Source organism: Ammodytes marinus (assembly GCF_949987685.1).
Source record: "Ammodytes marinus genome assembly, chromosome: 11".
NCBI lineage: Eukaryota > Metazoa > Chordata > Actinopteri > Uranoscopiformes > Ammodytidae > Ammodytes > Ammodytes marinus.
This window is the reverse complement of record NC_137215.1, coordinates 21,398,052-21,418,281: the sequence shown is the minus strand read 5'-3', so window position 1 is coordinate 21,418,281 and position 20,230 is coordinate 21,398,052. Positions and strand designations below refer to the sequence as shown.

The window sequence follows — 20,230 nt, the reverse complement described above, 5'->3', positions numbered from 1 at the left end:
CTTAAAAGTTACTGTAATTTATGCAATTCATTTATACAAAATATATACGTATTGCTTACCAAAACAGTTTATAGTTAATTGTAATCGTTGAATTGATCCCTTTTTTCAAAGTGTATGTGGCTTTACTATAATGAATTTTATTCTGAGGCTTTTTAGCTAAAAATAACAGAATCTTCATCACCATTTTCAGTATTTATGTTTAAAAGGAATCGTCCAACCCGTTATACATTCCAGCCCGAAACAAGGCAAGGCAAGGCAAGGCAAGTTTATTTATATAGCACAATTCAGACACAAGGCCACTCAAAGTGCTTTACAGGGGCAAGATTAGAATACATAAAACACATTATAAAACATTTAAAAGCGAATCAAAGAAGCAAATAAAATAAAAATTGACAAGAGGAATTATCTAACGCAGGCTGAGGCACTGGAAACAAATGTTTATTTAAGACTTTCTAAAGGGAATGTTAATCCATCTTTGCAATAACCAGGCAGCAGACATGTTGCCCATTCAGCCCGTCCTGTGTAAGCTCAGATAAATGGTTAAGTTCCTGAAAGAAAATCAGACAATGAATCAGTATGTTAACAATCCAACTTTCCTCCGACATTTAAACTTTTCTTTGGACCTAGACTTGTTCAATGAGCCAGGATTTAAAGCTGGAAAGAGCCTGATGACAGAGACAGAAAGGGTGGTGATGAGTAAGAAAAGCGCACACAGTCTTCTCCCTGCTGTGAATGTTGACAGAAGCGCTCTCTTCTCCTTCTGTCATTTTCACCACAAGCCTGACGTAAGTGCGCCTGGTCTTGTTGGGCTCTCTGTGGCTGTGCCGCAACGGTGTAAAATAAGTGACCTCACCCTCGCTTCCTATGAAACTTGGGATCCAAAATGGCTCCCAGCAGGAGAGTCTCCTTAATGCAGGCACATTCATTAGACAGAGAACTGGTGCTGAACTTTCAAGAAAGGCCCCGAGACTGCACACCATGATTTATAGTCTGGGGCTTCCACAGAAACAAGAGATTAGTCACACAGTTGAAAGGTCAAGCCATTACAGCTGCATATGACGGCATGTGCAGCCGCATATGATTTTGATTAAGTCCTGCAAGTGTTCAATTACAATCATGTCAATGGTATTTTGTCCTTTCATCTACTTTTTTATCTGTTATTTTTGTATACATTTTACATATTCATTGCTGTGGGAGACTTGTAAATTCCCGAACCCTTTTTTTTCTCCGAATGTGTGGAATGCAGAGAAAAAGAGGCTAATGTTTGCCTTTTAAAAAAAGTGGCTTATTGTCTTAGTCTTTTGCTCTTATGTCATCATGTGAAACACATAAAACAGCTCTTGTTCTCACAGAGGGCTGCTGGTCTCCAGCACGCATGAGTCTTTCTGTGGTTAACCAATCATTTTTGTAAAAAAAAAAAGCATTTACAGCCTTGAGGATATGATAGCTGAAACTTGCCTAATATCCTTTTCTTTACTCAGGTAAGTACCTACCTGCATGTGAAGGATAACAACATGGCGGTGGCCCCTGTGTATGAGAGTATCACCCTGCCCCGCATAAAGAGCCGCTCCGCAGCCTCGGCCTCCCCAACTTTTTCGCCTTCCTTCTCTTCCTCGCCGCCGTCCTCTGCGCCGGCGCCCCTGGTGGCTAACGTGAGCTTCCACCCTTCAGCGGGGAGCGGCGGCAACAGCAGCTCCATCTTCAGCAGCCTGAAGAGAATGGGCAAGAAGAGGAAGAGGAAGAGGGATGCTCGCAGACACACCATCCAGAAAATCATGGGAGTGGAGGAGCCCACGGAAGGGATGTCTCGTTATGCCTACGAGACCATGGCGTATGACACACAAACTTGGCCCCTGAAGGAAGGCAGAAGGAAGAAGAGTTCCCCGAAAAGTAGTGATGAAGGACAAGCCTATATGAAGAATCCCCTGCTGACGGACATTGACACAGAATGCTCAGGGGAATACAGCATCACTCCATATGCCATGTCAGAGGGGCCGACCGCTCTGCCTGTGAGGAGCCACTGCAGGTTCCTCTCTCTAGGCTCCGTGCTGAGCTTTGACCTACCTAAGGACATGACCCTCATCCCCAGCATACAGGACATCATAACCATCGCTCCTCCCGAGACCAAAAAGGGATCGGCCACTGATCCGGACCCCCTCTCCCAGAGACACACAGCCCTGAGTTCTTTCAAACAGACTCGACCCACTCCAGCCGTCACTAAAAGTTTGGCGGATATCAGCTTTTCCGAAACACACATTTCAACAGTTGTGGTGAAAGATCTGCCTTTAGATGGTGACAAAAGCCTCCAACCACCACCTGCCATTTCCTTGGGAGAAGATGAGGATCAGACTGTACCGTGTAACGACCTATCTAAACCCCAGTTCGGCCTGCATGAGGATGCCCAGCAGGAGTGGGACAAAATGTCATCGGAGGTTAAAACCAGCAGAGCTGAAAGTGATGGCACCAGCGAGCCTTCCCAGTCCCATATTTACGTGAACCAAACCCAAAGTACAGCAGAACATAAACACGGGTGCCCTAGTGTCCACACGCTCATTGGAGACCTGAACGGACACCAGTACCATAAATGTGCCAGACCCCAGAGCATGCGTGAAGACAGCCCTGGACTTCAGTGTCTGAGCCGAGCCTCTCATATGGTGGTGAATCTGAAGTCATCAGTGAGTGTGAGTGTTCGCCAGGACTCTGTGGACTCTGGGATCTCCACCTCCAGCAGTATCAAGCTTTGCACTGACGCTCCCTGTCCAGATAACCCACAGCCTAAGGGTGTGGTGGGGAGGCTGGTGTCCTTCGAGGTGGGAGGAATAGACTGCACTAAAAAGAGGGACAACACTGCAACGTCATTGGGTCCATCGCCAGAGCTAGAAAAGGAGCCCGTCCACCCCGACCACCAGCAGTTTGAGGAGGAAGAGGAAGAGCTTGAGGACATCTGGAACCAGACATCCAACTACAGACAAAGCATCTGCTCTGATATCATGTACCAGCCCAACCAAGAACTGTCTGAACCCTCGGACCAATCCAAAGAGCCCCTTTCACACTCAACATCACCCAAGCCCCCGGCCGTGCTCTACAGGAACCTGGCCACAGCCTCGGCACCCAACCTCCTCGTGGCTGAGTTCAGACTGCCCCCCTACATCCAGAGCCTGCTGGGTTACGACAATAAGGAGCAGAGTGCTAAAGGTCACCTCCCCCCTCCACTGGCCATAGGAGACAGGAGGTCCTGGGCAGCATTTCCTAACAGGGAACCAGCCAGCAAAACCGCTGTGGCCGTGAACGAGACGGCGTCTGAGCCGGTGAAGCTGCCGGACATAGGGGACAATCAGAGATACATTTATCAATACAAAGAGGATGAGGAGGAGGTGGGGGAGGAAGAGGTGGATGAGCACACAGGCTGTCCCAAGGTGAGGTCAGCGTTATGCATGCTGTGATGTTGAAACCTGTTTTCACCCAAATTACGAAAATAAATCCAGTGTTAATACACTAGGTACCAAGGTACACTGAAGCTAGCAACATGCTCGTTTATAGATCCTTGGCTGTGTACTAACTTTTTTTAAGGACACCCATAGTACAGACAGGTGGCAAATTGTGAATAGATGTTCAAACAAAAATGTTATCCTTACAACAAGTGTTCTCCAGAATCTCTGACTTTAAGCTTATTTCCCATAGCAATCAATATAGTGTCTAAAATGTAACTCTCCTCCACAAACAAGACTTAACTCAACCTTCTTATTGTCATCGGGTAGTGGCAGACACCCTTCCAAAATATCTTATATCTGAGCAATTGAAACCAAAACTTAATTGTTTTGTATTTTGGGTGAACTGAACTTGCCTCATGTATTACAATACTAATGCTAATCAATTAAAATTGTTATACAATATCAAAGAGGATGTCAGTTATCATGTTTTTAGGTAGTAAATACAAATTGATAATAATTTCGTCTTAAACCTGTAGTTGGGCTCAGTGGCTTAATTTATCACTGTTCATGTTGATATTAAAGGCAACACAAATGCATGAGCAGCTCATATTTAGTTCTCTGTGATGACTGTGGCGTTTTGTTTTGTTCTGAACAGGACCAGTCCATGAGTCTTCTGTCAGTTCATATGGGTTTGGACGGCGTCTGTCAGCAAAGACTGGAAGCCTCTCAGAGCCTGGACAACACGGAGAAGCAGGAAGAGTCAGCGGCCACAGGGGGGCGCTGTTTCACCTTGGTAAGAGTGACTGACTGTGAAGCTCTCTGCCTCTATGAAATACGGCTCTTGTGATTTTTTTTTTCTTGTTTGTCTAACTGTCGCTGCTACTGTAAACCCCTTCAGAGTGGAAAGCCTGAGGTGCAGTCTATGGAGGGGACGCTTGAGAGGAAGCACAAGCTGCAGCTGGGTGGAAAGAAAGTAAGAAAGCCTCTTGAGTCCTTTAGGTGTTAAAGCCAGCAGCATGGTCAGCACATATAAAGCCCACAGTCAGCCCCACTCACTCTTATCTTCTTTTCACAGGCGGCGTCCAGAGGCTGGAACTCCTACCATGCCGTCCTACATCGACACACCTTGTGCTTCTACCAGGATAGAAAGGATACACTGAGGGTGAGCAAAAATGAGATTATGACAAAGAGAGCTCACGGCGAACCGAATTGATTGATAAATAATTTGATAAAAAAGTATGAACTCAATGATGATCAACTTGTGCTGTGCTGCAGAGCTCTGCATGTGGCCTGCCGCTGAACCTCATGGGAGCCGAGTGTTCACCTGCTCCAGAGTACACCAAAAAACCCAACTGCTTTGGACTAAGGTAAGACTTCAATCCCCACTGATTTCTTACAGGTTAAGAGTCAATGATAGGTGTATACACAGCTGTGCAGTTGTAATAGCTGTCTTTGTCTGGCCCCTTAGGCTCCGTGATGGCTCTGAATATCTGTTCAATGCCTCCTCACGCTTTATGATGAAGAAATGGATGATGAAAATACACGCAAACACAGGTAGACATTTTATTTCCCAGGTACTATATATACTAATGCTGAACCGATGTGGAAATAATGTGATTTCATTTGCACGTTTTCTTTTCTTTAAAGGTCAGAGTGAGTCTGTGTTCTCATCACCAAGTTTCACAGTTGAACAAGACCTCCCCATTTCCTTGTAAGATATGATTATTTAAAAATCTTCTTTTATGAAGTTGTAAATCTCCCTATCCTAATATAATGTTTTGTAATGAAAATACATTTCCCCTCCTACCTTCCAGAAAGCCCTCCCTCTGCGCCAGTTGTCACGGCCTTGCCAAATGCCACTGCTCCTCCCGACATGAGGTCACCTCCACGTTCCCTAGGCGCAAACCGCCGGGCGCCGCCCAAACCAAAGAGATTGTCGTCCTCACCAGAGAACTCAGTCACATGTCTCAGAGTCACTTAAGGAGCGTGGATGAGCAGTCGACCGTCTCATCCTCGGATAGAGGTTGCTGCGGTAAGTCCTTTTGCTGTGTGGATAAAAAGCTATATTCACCTGGGGAGAGTGCACACAATCCCACTTAGAGGAAGCAATAAGAGACCCACCCTCCATTGTGGGCTACTGAATGGCCCCACTGAGCCACCAGTGGTTAGAGGATGCACTTCTCTGCGGTAGCTAATGATCGGCCGGTTTTTTAGTCAATTTATCAACAATGATATTATCAACCGCCTTTACCCCTGAGGCTACAGTTGAGTTCAGAGAGGAATTTAGGATTTCATTTAGCTGTGTAGGGTTTCAGACTGCCATGATAAGTGATCTAACCCCCAATGAAAATAGTAACTGGCTGTTGCACATGTACCACCAGGGGGAGCTAAGATATCGTCTTATTGCATATTGAACAACAAACAGACCGCACTGAGACAGTTCACATCTGTTGCTATACAAAATAGTCCTACCTCTGGGTGCTTTTCTCTTCTCTTATTCAATTTTTTTTTTTTTTTTTTTGTGTGATCTCTAGATGATGATGATGCAGCGGACAATTTAAAACAGACAATGACTCACAGACTGTCTGGAGCATCCAGAGACAATACCTCCTTTCCTCCTCATTCTCCTGTATCCAACGCTCATGACTGGCTCAGCTACAAGCGTCGCTCCCACTCCTTCACATCAGGTTAGCTCGCAGTAACTAACCATAATGATCTATATAGTGGTCATAAACAGCTGTTTCTTTTTCTCCTAATGCTCTCTCTACTGTTTTGTCTCAGCAACTTTTCAGAAGATCAAACCGACGTTGCACGGCCCTGGAGGCAGAGGCCTGGAAAGAGGCTCAAACTACTGTGTGACTCTTGTAGTGGGAGACAAATCATCAGACAGTCCGTCTGTAAGCAGCAGCTCAGAGCCCCCGGCCTTAGACTCTGCTCTGAGGAGCTACGCCAGTCTGCCACGGCCACGCAACAAGTCAGTCTTCAAAAAGTTCTTTGGGAAAAAGGACCTCTGAGTGTTTCCAAGGATGATTTTACAAACACTTTCTAATGTGCAGTGCACATATTTGTTGAAAAGCAAAAGAAGTTAAAGAAAGAAAAGAAAAAGCTACTACTGACTGTATTTATGAGCGGAAGAGTTACCACAGTTGTTTTTTTGATCACTTTTCTACAAATCACTTCATGGGTTGAAAAGTGAGTTTGTATTGTTCCTTCGCAAATCAAATGAAAAGAACAATACTGTGTGAGTGTGCACTATGTAGTTTTAAATAATAATTGAAAAACACTTTTTTTCGGCAGTCTTATTTCTTATTTCCTTTTTATATTTTATATATATTTTTGGATTGTTGTTTCATGTGTTAACAGTTTCTGTATAAAGTAAACATACCCACTCAGTGGAGAATCATTTAGAAACCTGCATTTTCAGAATAACCCCAGCAAGAATGAATGAAAGCTCGAATTCACGACACTACACAGCTCCCGTCCTTCACATGTACAGTGTGTGGTGCACTAAAACAGTTTATTCCTTATACACAAATCAGCAGTTTGATACTGCTGCAGCTTGGTGGGTATAAACACTTTAAAAATATTAATTGTAGCGAAGACCATTCATAATAAAACACTATAAACCAGTGATTTGCCTCGGCTGTGGTTAATGGATAAAGATATTTATTTTTAATACCGTTGTGGTGAAAGTGTCTCTTATTCATGCTTAGTTGTCATCTGCGGAGCCTTTGATGAGAATAAGGGGATTAGATGAATAGAGAGAGAGATTAAAGGCCAGGCCAGGCTAGGAACATCTTCACATCATTAGTCTTGTTTTTTGCATATTAAAAAAAACCTATTCAGGGACTTGATTCAAATCCATAATCAACATTGCATTTATGCTCAAGAGCCGAGCATTCTCTGCAGACATTTTGTATGGCTGCATAATGAGGCATATACATAAAGAGCTTGCAAAAGGCTGCTGCTTAGCATCACAAAATATTCAGCGATTGCCTACAAGATGTCTGAGGGACAGATTAGTTACAGCGGAGAGGCAAATAAATGGGTCACTGGGTGCACACTGAAACATTTTTGCAAGTTTGGAGTAGAGAAAACAGGAAAGAAAGTTAAATGTGCACTTTGTAACTTTGGGTGTGTCAGAAATTAAACAAATGTCTAAGGTAAATTCTCATAACTGAATAAACAGAAGATTGGATGCTTGGAAAACTGTTTAAAGTTATAAAGCTACCTGAAAATGTACTGTTTCACTGTTGTTGTTTACTTTAGCATGGCCCACAGTGTTGTTCACAAACATATTATAGTCTTACATTTGGCTTCAGATGCCCCAAAATAATGATTTTTAGATTCATGATGATATAATTATTCAATACTAAGAATTACATGTACTGAAAATATGTTTTCTAAACTAACTACCGGCCCTGCAAATGTAAACAAATCCCCCTCCCCTGATACTGCATAGTGCACCTTTCAAGTGTGCACGCTTAGTTTGGCAATTGCAGGTGAAAACACCACAATGTACCATGCAACACAACCTCAAATCCTACTCTAGTGTTGTACACACACCGACCTGGAGAACCATGAGTGAGTGCAGCTTTCTCCCATCAACCACCAGCCTACCAATAGCCAGTGCACATTATTTACACATTATGACCACGTCTCGGAGTGGAGTAGGTCCGTCACAAACGTTGTCATGCATTGAGTTTTGGCACGAACACTGCACCGCCTTTCGCTTCCTATAGCACTGTTGAATGTCACAGTGTGGTCTTGGCATGTATGAGTGCATGCATACAAGCATGCACAAGGCAACTACAGTAGCGTATGGAAACGGGCATATTTGTCAAAAGCATCAAGCAGAGGCATTAATCATGGCAGGTCAGCATGTACAGTATTTCATCTGTGAATCATTATAAAACCCTATAGAGATGAATGCTGTATGACGCAACCTCTCGCAGTATACTGTAAAATATACCCTACTACATTTGTTCAGTTTCTCTACAAAATCCTCATATAAGTCATGTGCACAAGCCACTGCAATGATGTTTATGTTATTGGTTTACTCTGTTAATAATACACAATGACATCCAGGATAAGATTGGCACGTTCGCACAGTACCAAGCACATATGGCACCCATTTTCTTGATATGCATGGATTACAAACATTTGGGTTTTCCCCTCCACAAGAAAGACAGCTCTTGTGTATGTGTTCCCCCCCACCCCCACCCCCACCCCCTTCTCCATCAGTAGTGGAATGACAGCAACATCCTTTGAGGCCTTGAGGGACGCAGCACCAGGCAATCGATTGATCCCCATATTGTCGGCCGATCTTTGCGTCCTCTGACCTCCATGTCATCTGCTGACAGCTCCTACTACTTCCTTTTCAGCTATGTGTGTGTGTGTGTGTGTGTGTATGTGTGTGTGTGTGTGCGTGTGTGTGTGTGTATCTCCCCTGAAGACACAATGATGCACCCACTTCCGCCCTGCGTGTCACCACACTCTGAAGGGGATTATTATGGTGAGGCGATGGATAGGCCTATGTCTACCACAAAACCAAAACACCCACGCACTTCTCCACACTTGGGTTGTTGCATTTCCCCTGTGAAACCTCCAAAAAGCAGCCTGCATGACCAATCCTCTCAAAGGTGAGGTAAAGGTCCGGGTTTTGGTGAGTCACGCGGGGGCTTCCGAAGTCATTCAAAGAGTTTCCGGAGATCACAAGGAGGAACCATCCTGATATAGTAGTGTAACAGGAGAGGGATGTCCTCAGGGCTCGACCCCCGCTAAACTGCTGCTGAGAGAAAAATGGCCCTTGTGCCCCTGAAAGGATGCATCATATCAGATCGCTACAGGGAACATGGTAAATGCTTCTCGTTTTATGAATAGCAAACAAAGAAATTTGCTAAAACCGTGCAAAGATTTCCCCCTTTTTATCTTCAGTCTTGCGCTTCTTTGAGCTCTGATCCTAAGCTCAAAAGGTACAGGCTTGGAGAGGGGGTGTGCTAGTGACCTGGACAAAAGCTTTGAAACCCAACACCATCAGCCTCCAGCAGCCCATAGGGAGCCCATGAAAGTGATGTAATGGAGGAAGAGTGGTTTAGGAATCATCTGTATTGGGCATCATAGTGGAATAGTGGTTAGGCATGGGAACTCAAAATCAAATGGCCTAATTTCAACAGCCTTGGGATCCTATATGACCAGGCCCGGATTAAGAGGAAAGAGTACACTAGGCATACCGCATTTTTTCGGGCCCCCTCCAAACGGATACTTCACGATTTGGTGAAAAAACTACATACATTTGAACTGCCACAAGAGTATTATGCTCATTCATTTGTTTAAGAGTTGCGCGTTTGTAAACGGGAGTAAAGAGAAACGTAACCGTGTATGCAAGTTCACGTCTGTTCGTGAGCTCAGTGCAGGAGCATTTCTGTAAGGTGCGTGCAGAGTCCAGTGTGGGAGCAATTTTTCAAACTGGATGAAAAGCAGTGCAGTGCAATGCTTTATTCAGCATAAAGTTAAAACGCTCGAGCAAGCCTGAACACAAAAGCCTTGCGCGTGCGAAGCAGCGATTCACCTGGTAAAACCTGGCGTGGAACTCTGTGGTGGGTAATGGCGAAATTCACAGTGAGACATCGCCGGTGTGAGCTGCCGCACAGAAAAACTCTGGTTTGACGGCTAAAATAATAACCGGGGAGCAGAGCCGGCCAAAGCCTTTATAAGGCCCTAAGCCGAATTTGATTAGGGCCCCCCTCTCCAATGTTATCATGGGCAAATTATTGACTATTGTTAAATGTCATTCACACAACCAGTTCATCGCTAGTGCCTCCAATGTCCAGCTTAGTGAAAATAGTAGCCAGCCGAGATCCTGACTCTCCTAGTGGGGTCCGGGGGTATGCCCCCCCGGGAGATTTTTTTACCTTTTTAAAGTGAAATGCATGAATTTGGTGCACTTTGAGAGGGAAATTAAGAGGCTAAATCTGAGGAATGTTGTGTGAACAAATAATTTGGAGATACTGGCTCGAATGAAGTAGAATTAAAAGCAATTGAAGAAAGACATGGATTTTCCATAAAAATATGAATATAGAAAAAATATAATTCAGTATCCTCTGCGATGGGCTTGGTGCTCTTTTTCTTTTACGGGACATATTTTTCTGTAATATAATGAATGCATTTAAATGCAGTGAGAGGAACGAAGCAGAAGAACTCTCTTGTCCAGCTATCTTTTTTTCCACAGATGAGGCTGAAATAGGCTATAGACTATTCACAGTACATGGGCAACTGAGGGCAGCCCAATTTCCAATTTTTTTAAATAAACGCAATACCGAGTGATAAGTTAACCTTGGATGAACTGATTCAATTATTAAGCTATTAACTATCTACCAAAACATTGTATTCCTTTTTTTGTATGATAACTTACATTTGCATAATATGATGTTAATATCAAACACACATACTAAAAAAAAAAAAAAAAAAAAAAATTCTTCTCACTGGGCCCCCTAGTGGAAATGGGCCCTAGGCACGTGCCTAGAATGCCTATGCCTAGATCCGGCCCTGTATATGACGTCAACTGCCCACCTGTCAAGACCAAGCAGACCTTCGTTATGTCCATTAGCACAATGAGGTGACTTCAAGCTCAACTGCAGCTTGGTGGCACTTTATCTGAAATGACAATGCCTGTGGGCAATGCAAAGCCTTCTGTCAGAAGCTGTGGGAAAAACACTGGGAAGAAATACTCTTCTAAAAAAAACTTTTCATATCTTACTACGTGCAGGCTTTGGCACCGAGACATCTGATGTCACAGACGCTAAGAAGCTTAAGCTCTCTCTTTCATAAATCACGCGTTCATCTTGGGAAATAAACAAGTGAATTTGATGTCTGACTTTGGAGGAAGGCTGGAGCTAGGCCTATGTGCATCTCCCACATGGTGTTTGAACAATATGTCAGATTTTCATGGGCTGTGCGTTGGCATGGCATTTTTGCCGAGGGGCTTTCTCGGACAATATATTGTAATATGTCCGCCCTCTGCAGCTATCATGGTGCCTCCTGGGATGGTACCACAACGTGCAATAACTGGAAAGAAAATGTCTTCATGTAAAACCCTGTCCACCCCACTAACCCATCCCTTCCTCCCTCCGTCCCTCCCCACATCATGCAAGCTCTCCTTTTGTCCTGGATTGTTGGTAAGCTCCTTGCATTTTCTGTGTCCTCCATGTGTGGAGGGATAAAGGGGTTGCATGGTGTCACTCCGACATCTGTTCTGCAGATACGGGGCAAATGCATCTCTGCGATATGGATATTAAATCACTTCATATTCATTCAAGCTATTCTAGCACGCGGGTCACGCGATAGGCCTACTGCTTAGGACGATTCGATACCAATGTTACAGTTGCAGATTGGTTATTTCTGAACAGTTCATGGTGTGTTATGGCCAAGAAGTAGGCTACGATGACCTCATGTTTGGACAACGTCACGCTGAAATGATTCTAAGTGTATGGGGAGGGTTTCTCCTCTTTGTGGCTTTGAATGCTTTGCTACTGTATTACATGTTAGTGCAAGGATTACATTTCACACCCATAATGATACTACAGTGATTCTTGAGAACCGAGACAAAAGGCCGTCTTCCATATGTAACTGCTGTTATGTTTAAAACAAAAAATATTTAAAATTGTAGATGTTATTAGGGATTAAGAATAGAATGTCTGGAGCACAATTATCCCCTTAAATTTAATTTTATCATTATGTCAAATATATGACACTTGTTATCTTCTCACGACGTCCAAAACAGTGTCCTCAGAGCAGGTTTCAGTCTTTCATATGCACTAAAACCTATTAAAAATGTACTTTAATGATTAAAAATAGCTTTTTTCATCAAAAGCAACACTAAATAATCTATCATATCAATAAAAACAGTTTTTCTACAACACATTCATGTTTTATAAGGATTCTAAGTGGTGGGACCACTTTACTGTAAGTCAACACCATCAGACATTTCATTATGTAAAATGTAATAAAATCAGGCGAAATAAGGGGCAGCTGTCACTTTGAAGGACCTCTTGTCAAATTCTACCTCTGCAGAGTACATTAGAGTCAGACAGGCTCTGATAAGTGTTGTAGTTTTAAAATATCTTACATTCCGAATCTTGAAAGTCCTGTGTCACAACCATGATATGTCAACACCGACTTACAATTTCTGAAGAAGTTATTTGAAATTTTATTTTCCTGAAGTAGTTCATACTAGCACCTAACATCAACAGAAAACCAAATGGCTACTAGATACATTCCATTTGTTATGTTTAAGAAACGTTAAATATGTCAACACCGTCAGACAGGAAATCTGACGGAGTTGACATCTGACGGAGGTGATAGGCCAATGACGGTAAAAAAACAAAAGCTGGGAGGTTTTGTCAAAGCTTAGCTCAGTAGCTTAGTATATGTTGGATACGAACATGTAATTTAATTTGCCGAAACATAGGTTTGTATTTTTTCAACATTGCACCCTGTTTTGTCCCACTTCTCAAGAATCACTGACTAGTAATCAGTGGTTTCTTTGCACACAGTCCTGTCAGACGAACTCAAGAAAGCCCTCATCAACAATATTCTCAACCATCTATCCATTACTTTTAGAAAACAATTAAACTTTCCATAGCTTTTAGATATCATTTATCCATCCGAAGCTACTTCAACGGTTTATCTGTTACTTTTAGATACTTCACAATGTAAAAATGTAAACCATATATCCACCTAACTAAGTGTAAAAACTAGATATAACACACTCAACACGTGGTGTTGCAGCTGAACCCTTATTAAAATAAATTAACATTAAAAAAAAAGTTTGATTTCCATTTTCTCCCCAAATTAGATCCTTCACATAAGTTCATGTGAGAAATACGGAGGCTAATTACATCATGTCACATCATATGCATCGACACATCGAAACACACACACAGACACACACACACACACATTAACACAACCTTTCCAGGGTAAAACTGGCAAAGTCTGTGTCCCCGTTACATAACCCATCTGCTACCCTGCTGGAGGGTGCTGGGGATCAACATCCAATCAGGAGAGCCGGTCCACTCAGCTCTGTCCTACCATGAACCACACCGTCCACTCTAATTGCCCGTTAAGCCCGAGCCTACAGTAACTAACGGCCACATCATACTTCAATGTTGCCTCAAAAATACCACCAGTGCCATGTCCACCCGGGAGCCAATCCAGCGACTGTCAGTGTCAGTTGAGCCAGAGGTACGTCAGCCGAGGCCACAGAACAGATGCTGGCACAGCAGCACGTCTGACGCATATCGCAGCTGGCAGCTCTCTCTGCAGCCAACCTGACAGGTTACATCAGTTACACAAGCAGCGCTAGAAAAACAAGCCCACAATTTTTTTTTTAAAGTAAATAGCCTTCCACCTAGTTTCACTTTGAAATGACCTGAAGACGCTTCGGGGTTGAAGCAAATAAATGTTTCTATTAATAACCTTGATACAAGACTTTGGAGCTCACACAGTCAGTCAAATTCCACTTGCTGTGAGTTGATCTGATCTATGGAAAACACTCTGAATTCCATTGAGCCACTTTAGTATCCAATAAGAAACTTAGCCTATTCCTATTTCTACCCATATACACTCAACAAAAATATAAACGCAACACTTTTGTTTTTGCTCCCATTTTTCATAAGATGGACTTAAAGATCTAAAATTCATTCCAGATACACAATTGTACCATTTCTCTCAAACATTGTTCACAAATCTGTCTAAATGTGTGATAGTGAGCACTTCTGCTTTGCTGAGATAATCCATCCCCCCTCACAGGTGTGCCACATCAAGATGCTGATCTGACATCATGATTAGTGCACAGGTGTGCCTTAGACTGTCCACAACAAAAGGCCACTCTGAAATGTGCATTTTTTTGCTTTATTGGGGGTCTGGGGACTCAGAACCAGTCAGTATCTGGTGTGTCCACCATTTGCCTCATGCAGTGCAACACATCTTCTTCGCATAGAGTTTATCAGATTGTCAATTGTGGCCTGTGGAATGTTGGTCCACTCCTCTTCAATGGCTGTGCGAAGTTGCTGGAGACGGCTTATGGTGGAGAAATGAACATTCAATGCACGAGCAACAGATCTGGTTGACATTCCTGCTGTCAGCATGTCAATTGCACGCTGCCTCAATGCTTGTGGCATCTGTGGCATTTTGCTGTGAGACAAAACTGCACATTTCAGGGTGGCCTTTTATTGTGGACAGTCTAAGGCACACCTGTGCACTAATCATGATGTCAGATCAGCATCTTGATATGGCACACTTGTGAGGTGGGATGGATTATCTCAGCAAAGCAGAAGTGCTCACTATCACACATTTAGACAGATTTGTGAACAATGTTTGAGAGAAATGGTACAATTGTGTATCTGGAATGAATTTTAGATCTTTAAGTCCATCTCATGAAAAATGGGAGCAAAAACAAAAGTGTTGCGTTTATATTTTTGTTGAGTGTATATTACGAATATTGGCAAAAATTCAAAAAAGAGAATGAATGTGCCGGATATAATTTGCAGCCGTTTGCTTCACTTGTAAGTTTGACAACATGTCTATTCAACAGCTGTAAACCCCCTCATTGACATCTTTTAAGCTCCACCAATGGAATAAATCCTTTATAAATGCACTCTGCACTGATGTTTCAAATATCCTATAGTTAGTAACAATAGTTATCCTTTAATGTAATCTGTCTGCGCATGGATAGATATTCCATTATCTCCTCGGCTGCAGCTTAAAAAAAGCCATAAAACTAAAGTGAAGCATGTTTATTTTCTCTAGTGAATCAAAGCTTAATGTAAACAGTTGTAACCCCCGAACAAATGAACTCTTTCTGCCTTTAAATATCAGAAGTGAAGACTAGAGAAAAAAAATCTCTCCTCAATGGAAGATAATAACTGTTATTTTATCCTTAGTGGATGAATAAATCATGAATGTCAGTTAACCCTTGTGTGACCTTAACTTTTACTACGCCTTGGTTACCCTAGAGGACATGGCTTTAAACTGCCATAAAAACATTATACAGTAATATTTTTTTCTACTTTTTTTTACAAACCTTTTATCCCACTTGACCTCTTTACATACATATAAAATATCCATTCATTTTTAATTGCTTTTAACCCTACATGCAAGCTTATGTGATGACGTGAGCCATTTTTATAAAGAAAAAACACAATAATTGAAAAATGTCTCATATAATAGATGCAAAGTGGATTTTTTTGAGTGGGATAATTAGACTCTAGGATATGTTGATGATTTGCAATAAAACTGCTTTCGATACATGTTTAGTATTTGTGCAGTCACAGATGCAAATAAATACTCCCTCTCAGCTCCCTAAGGACAAAAACGTCCCATCCATATAAACTGCCCTAAAAACATTATACAGTAATATTTTTATACCCCGTTCTCCCCTAGGTGGTACAAAGTTGCTGAGTAACTTACAAAATATTTGAAAAAAAATGTATTCAGTTTAACACACTTTATAAGCACAGCCAAAGTTATACACAAAAAAAAGAGCGTAAAAAAAGTGCGAAAGGACAAAAACGTCCCCAAGAGCACCTAAGGGTTAAATATTGATTGATTTCGAATGAGCACATCCTCAACTTGACTACACAAACTAAAGGGGGGGGGGGGGGGGGGCTCACGTAGTGTAAAACTAAATGAATAAACAGGGGCACTGCTTTTTTTCCCCCCACTTCTCAAAAAAGGAGAAGAAATTAGCTGCATCACATTTACGTGTAAACAACTGAATGCTATACACTGAAACATGATAAATGCCTGCTGGAGTCATAGCACCAACAGCTTTAAAAATAAAAAATTAATAAAAATGGAAATAAAATACAATCGAGCTGTTTTGAGGACAAACAGTCTCGTACTCTGAGGGCTCTGGGTATTTACACACTAACTGAACATTTCCCCCGCTGTGTTCCATCTCTCACAATCCATTATTCAGCATGCAATCCATTTTGAGGCTGTGTGAGAAAGAGTAGGAAAGAAAAGAAAAACAGAATAGTACATAAATACATGCATGTGACACACTAACTCTTCCAGCAGCTCGCTAATGCCCTTCAGGTGAGGTCACAACCCTGTTACAAAGCGTGTGTGGATCCACTCAGCGGTCCGGGGGTGCGTGTGCTGTACATGCATTGACACAAATAAAACTTCCTGTCAGCACATAAAGATACACACGGGCAGCAGTGTTTTTTTTTCTTTTTTTACCCCTTTATAAATGGCTCCCAATCTCCAGGTTAGGTTGTACATTTTAGACAGGTTTGTAGCGTTTCTAAAATGTCTTGCAGGAGAGCATTTCTGTTTTCCTTTGTCACCTAAGTGGGGGGAGAAGAAATGAGCAAAAATCATTAAAGATGGAAAGCGAGGTAGTTTGACAGATGATGTAAAATGATACATGAGAAGAACTGTGACTGAGTGTCTGGTCCCATAGCACTAAGCCCTCAGTGAATAATATACAGTGCTCACTTGGAAATTATCAAACCACATGCTGTAAACAACACCCAATCTCTGACCTACTGCCTGTGAAATTGCCAATCATATGTTTGCTTTCAATACGTTTAAGGCTGCCCCCTAAGCTTGTCTCATATAATAACTACCGTGTGTATTTTGCATGACAATATCCATAACCGAGCCTTCCGTGATAAATTATTTTGACGTTCGAGACCACCCTTTGTTGTCGAATCAGTCACGCATGATTTACAGTTAATCCCGCTATAGGAGAGGGATAATGCAGGGCATACCCCTTCTGCGTTAGTGAGCAGACTGACTGGCCTCCTAAGACCAAGAGAATACAATGTAAACAGTGTCCTATATCTATTGTCAGACTTAAAATCTCCTAAACTAACATAAACTACATTTTTCCCCCTCCCAAACTCTGGTATTCGTACACACCGTGAAGACCTTGACATCTCTGCTGCTGCGCACCTCTTCCACCAGGCCCAGCGGTTTGCCCTTAGGGATGGGGATGGTGCCCAGGACGGTGCAAGAAGAGCTGCCTAAAGTCTGTCTCACTGCCCTGATGAACGGCTGGCTGAAGAGCTCCATTTTACCGATCTCGTCAATGATGAAGACCTTCCTGCTGCCCCCCTCAGATGGCCCTGCCTAAGGGGAAGATGGGTTATGCAAGAGGGCTGTGAATGCATGCATACAAGTGTACTGCTCGGACATTTGTTCATTGAAAGATTAAAGTGGTTTCACTGGTGGCCATGTGGCATGTGCTCATTATGTTAATGTAGTGAACCTCGCTGACTGATAGCACGCATGTATCCGTGCTTGCATGTCACACGCAACGGGTGAACTGCAGTGATTACTGATGCTTTAAAGCTCCTACCGGGAACTTTTACATGTTCATGAAACTAATTTTTCCTCTGATGATTAAAAATGACTTGCAACAGTAAACGAGACCATCAGCAAAACAAAAACAACTGTATTCATATATAGTTATTATCAATGCCTTTGCTGGGGTCAGATTTTGCCAGGAAACTTAGATCGATTTTTCGGCAGGCAGACCGGAACATCCTGTGTTTATGAACAATACTAAATCAAAGTTTAGTTTGCTTTACTGTCGTCATATTACCATTATTAATCTTATTGCATAGCAACAGTTAAATACAGGACCTCATTGCAACGCATCTGTGGTCTCCGTTCATAGACTTATTCACTTGCTTCTTAAACATATGCACATGTCGCCAGCACACGCTATACTGGTGTGTCGTAAAAAACACAACCACTGTTGTCCAAAGGTGCCGCTGTGAACAAAATGAATGATTGAACCAAAAACTGAAAGTTTCTTGTAGCTACTTTAAGTGAGATGAAAGTGGACTGTTAGCCGCCTAGGCACACTGACTGCAGACACCTTCCTTTAGGGCGCATGTGTGTAGGCGTCACTCCAGGCTCACTTTACATGCCGGATTAATCACGGTCAGTGACAGCCAGACGGCACCACCGACACTAAAAATGTCACTGTGGAATTTATGCGTTCGCAAGCTTCCAATTATTCCATCAATTCGAAGAAAAATCAAAGGTTTCGACGATTTGTTAAGTGGGGAGCAAAAGAGGGGGTTGTTTTGCATGCTGTGATCTATTGATGAGGGGGGGGCGGGTGAGTTTTATAAAAGTGTGTGCTGCCTTACATTTCTGAAGAGAGGGAGAGCCAGGTTTTCAAATGAAGGCAAGTCAACCACATACTGTCCGACTGTGTGCTCCCGTCTGCCATGAGACGAACCGGCAACGTCCCTGCGAGTTAAAAGAAAGGTGAAGGTTACTTAAAATAATTAAGAAAAAAAAAAACAGCACCGTAAAAGTTCGAGCAGGTGGTTTGATTTGGATAAGATGACAACTTGTACCCCCGTCCTGCTACCTGATTCTGGACAGGTGGCCCCTCTCTCCTGACACTGTGACTACATCAAAGCCCACTCTCCGGCCTCCCTCCCTGACCTCCTCCGTGTAAAAGCCTTCCACTCCCACTCCTGATGACACTAGAGCTTCACAGGCTTTCTGGACCAGGGTGGTTTTCCCCACACCTGGAAAGAAAACAAGGAAATTTTAAGAACCCACTACAGTATATCACAAGTTCAACTTTGGGTATGGTGCCTTACAAAGATGTTAGGACATTGTTTAATCTAGAGTAGACTATCACGCATTGATGATGTTTGCATCCTTTTTTATAAAGCAATGTTCTCAATATACTCATTTTACATAACGTTACACACCGATGAATCTGTTAATAGAAATGATTGAGTCATATAGACGAACCAAAGTACAGTAAAGGGAATTGTTCATATTAGTCTGTGTGAGGCGTTAAAGGCATTCCACAGATACTCAGTTACCATAACATGTGACCAGTATAATTCCATGTTATCCGGGGGGAAATAGCTAAAACAAGCTAACTTTACGTCCGTCTTGGACTGTGGTTTAACATAGCTGACTGACTGTTCTGGATTTACAGCGACTTTGACTCCGAGAGCAGCGACCACAGCGGGGGTAGAGTGGTAGACTGTTTACCTGGAGGTCCTGTCAGAAAAACGTGTATGAACATTTTCAACTCTTCGCCCCCGAGCCTGAGCACGCGGACACAACTCTTCCGTACACAACGAGATGGACGCATGCGCGATAGGCACTCGCCTTCATGAGCTTTTATTTTGTTAAATAACAGCATAGTTTAGTTAGTCTATGTCGGGTTTTGTTCATTCAAAGGGCACATTTAACATCATATGAATTTTAAATCACCAGTTTGACAAGGTTTGATTTATAAACTACAAATATTTCGGATAAAAACAACAAACCACACATATTATTTAGTTGTATAATGGAAACAGAACCCTTACTTTACAAAGTAAAACCCTTGTGTACAAATACACAGAGCACACTCCTGTATTTAAAAATATACAAGTACTTATCATGCAGAACTATTCCTGTGTGTATTGTATTGCACTAGTATTAATAATTCATTATGCAAGTCACTATAAGAAACTGTCTAATTGTAATAATTTTTTGATGAATTTTTACGTACATATTTGCACACAAAGGTAACGATGCTGTTCAATTCTTAATGTATATTTTTTTGAAAAGTGTTAAAAGAGATGTCAAACAACTGCAGCCCAGTAAAACGTACAGCAGATCCTTCTGAAACGTAGAGGGGTATAATTATAAAGTAAAATTGGAAATACCCCGACATCAGGAGCGGCCTCTGGGAGATTTCTAGCTTGTGTCAACTCTAGTGGAAAACGAGAGCTTATAAATGAACTGATTTGCATAAA

The 20,230-nt window shown here is 42.4% G+C and overlaps 2 protein-coding genes across 4 annotated transcripts in view; one reads left to right on the top strand and one right to left on the bottom strand.

Annotated features, from left to right (window-relative positions):
- The window catches only part of mymx (myomixer), a 29,834-nt gene extending 22,267 nt beyond the window's left edge, over positions 1-7,567 (top strand). For 2 of the 3 annotated variants that reach the window (XM_080036351.1, XM_080036350.1), the window contains exons 24-33: positions 1,482-3,416; positions 4,087-4,224; positions 4,330-4,404; positions 4,507-4,593; positions 4,707-4,798; positions 4,900-4,985; positions 5,079-5,142; positions 5,246-5,463; positions 5,966-6,118; positions 6,213-7,566. In XM_080036351.1, coding sequence (XP_079892477.1) covers positions 1,482-3,416; positions 4,087-4,224; positions 4,330-4,404; positions 4,507-4,593; positions 4,707-4,798; positions 4,900-4,985; positions 5,079-5,142; positions 5,246-5,463; positions 5,966-6,118; positions 6,213-6,445 — 3,081 coding nt within the window. In that variant the 3' untranslated portion in view covers positions 6,446-7,566. Of the gene's footprint in view, positions 1-1,481; positions 3,417-4,086; positions 4,225-4,329; positions 4,405-4,506; positions 4,594-4,706; positions 4,799-4,899; positions 4,986-5,078; positions 5,143-5,245; positions 5,464-5,965; positions 6,119-6,212 lie in introns of all 3 variants that reach the window. The other variant, XM_080036352.1, reaches the window with a different exon arrangement.
- An 8,470-nt stretch (positions 7,568-16,037) lies between these two features.
- ntpcr (nucleoside-triphosphatase, cancer-related) lies at positions 16,038-19,561 on the bottom strand. Its single transcript, XM_080036618.1, has 5 exons — positions 19,476-19,561; positions 18,832-18,994; positions 18,605-18,707; positions 17,364-17,573; positions 16,038-16,786 (listed from the first exon to the last, which is right to left on the bottom strand). Exons 1-5 carry the CDS (start codon positions 19,507-19,509, stop codon positions 16,709-16,711), a joined length of 588 nt encoding a protein of 195 aa, XP_079892744.1. The 5' UTR covers positions 19,510-19,561; the 3' UTR covers positions 16,038-16,708.
- Between the last annotated feature and the right edge of the window lie 669 nt (positions 19,562-20,230).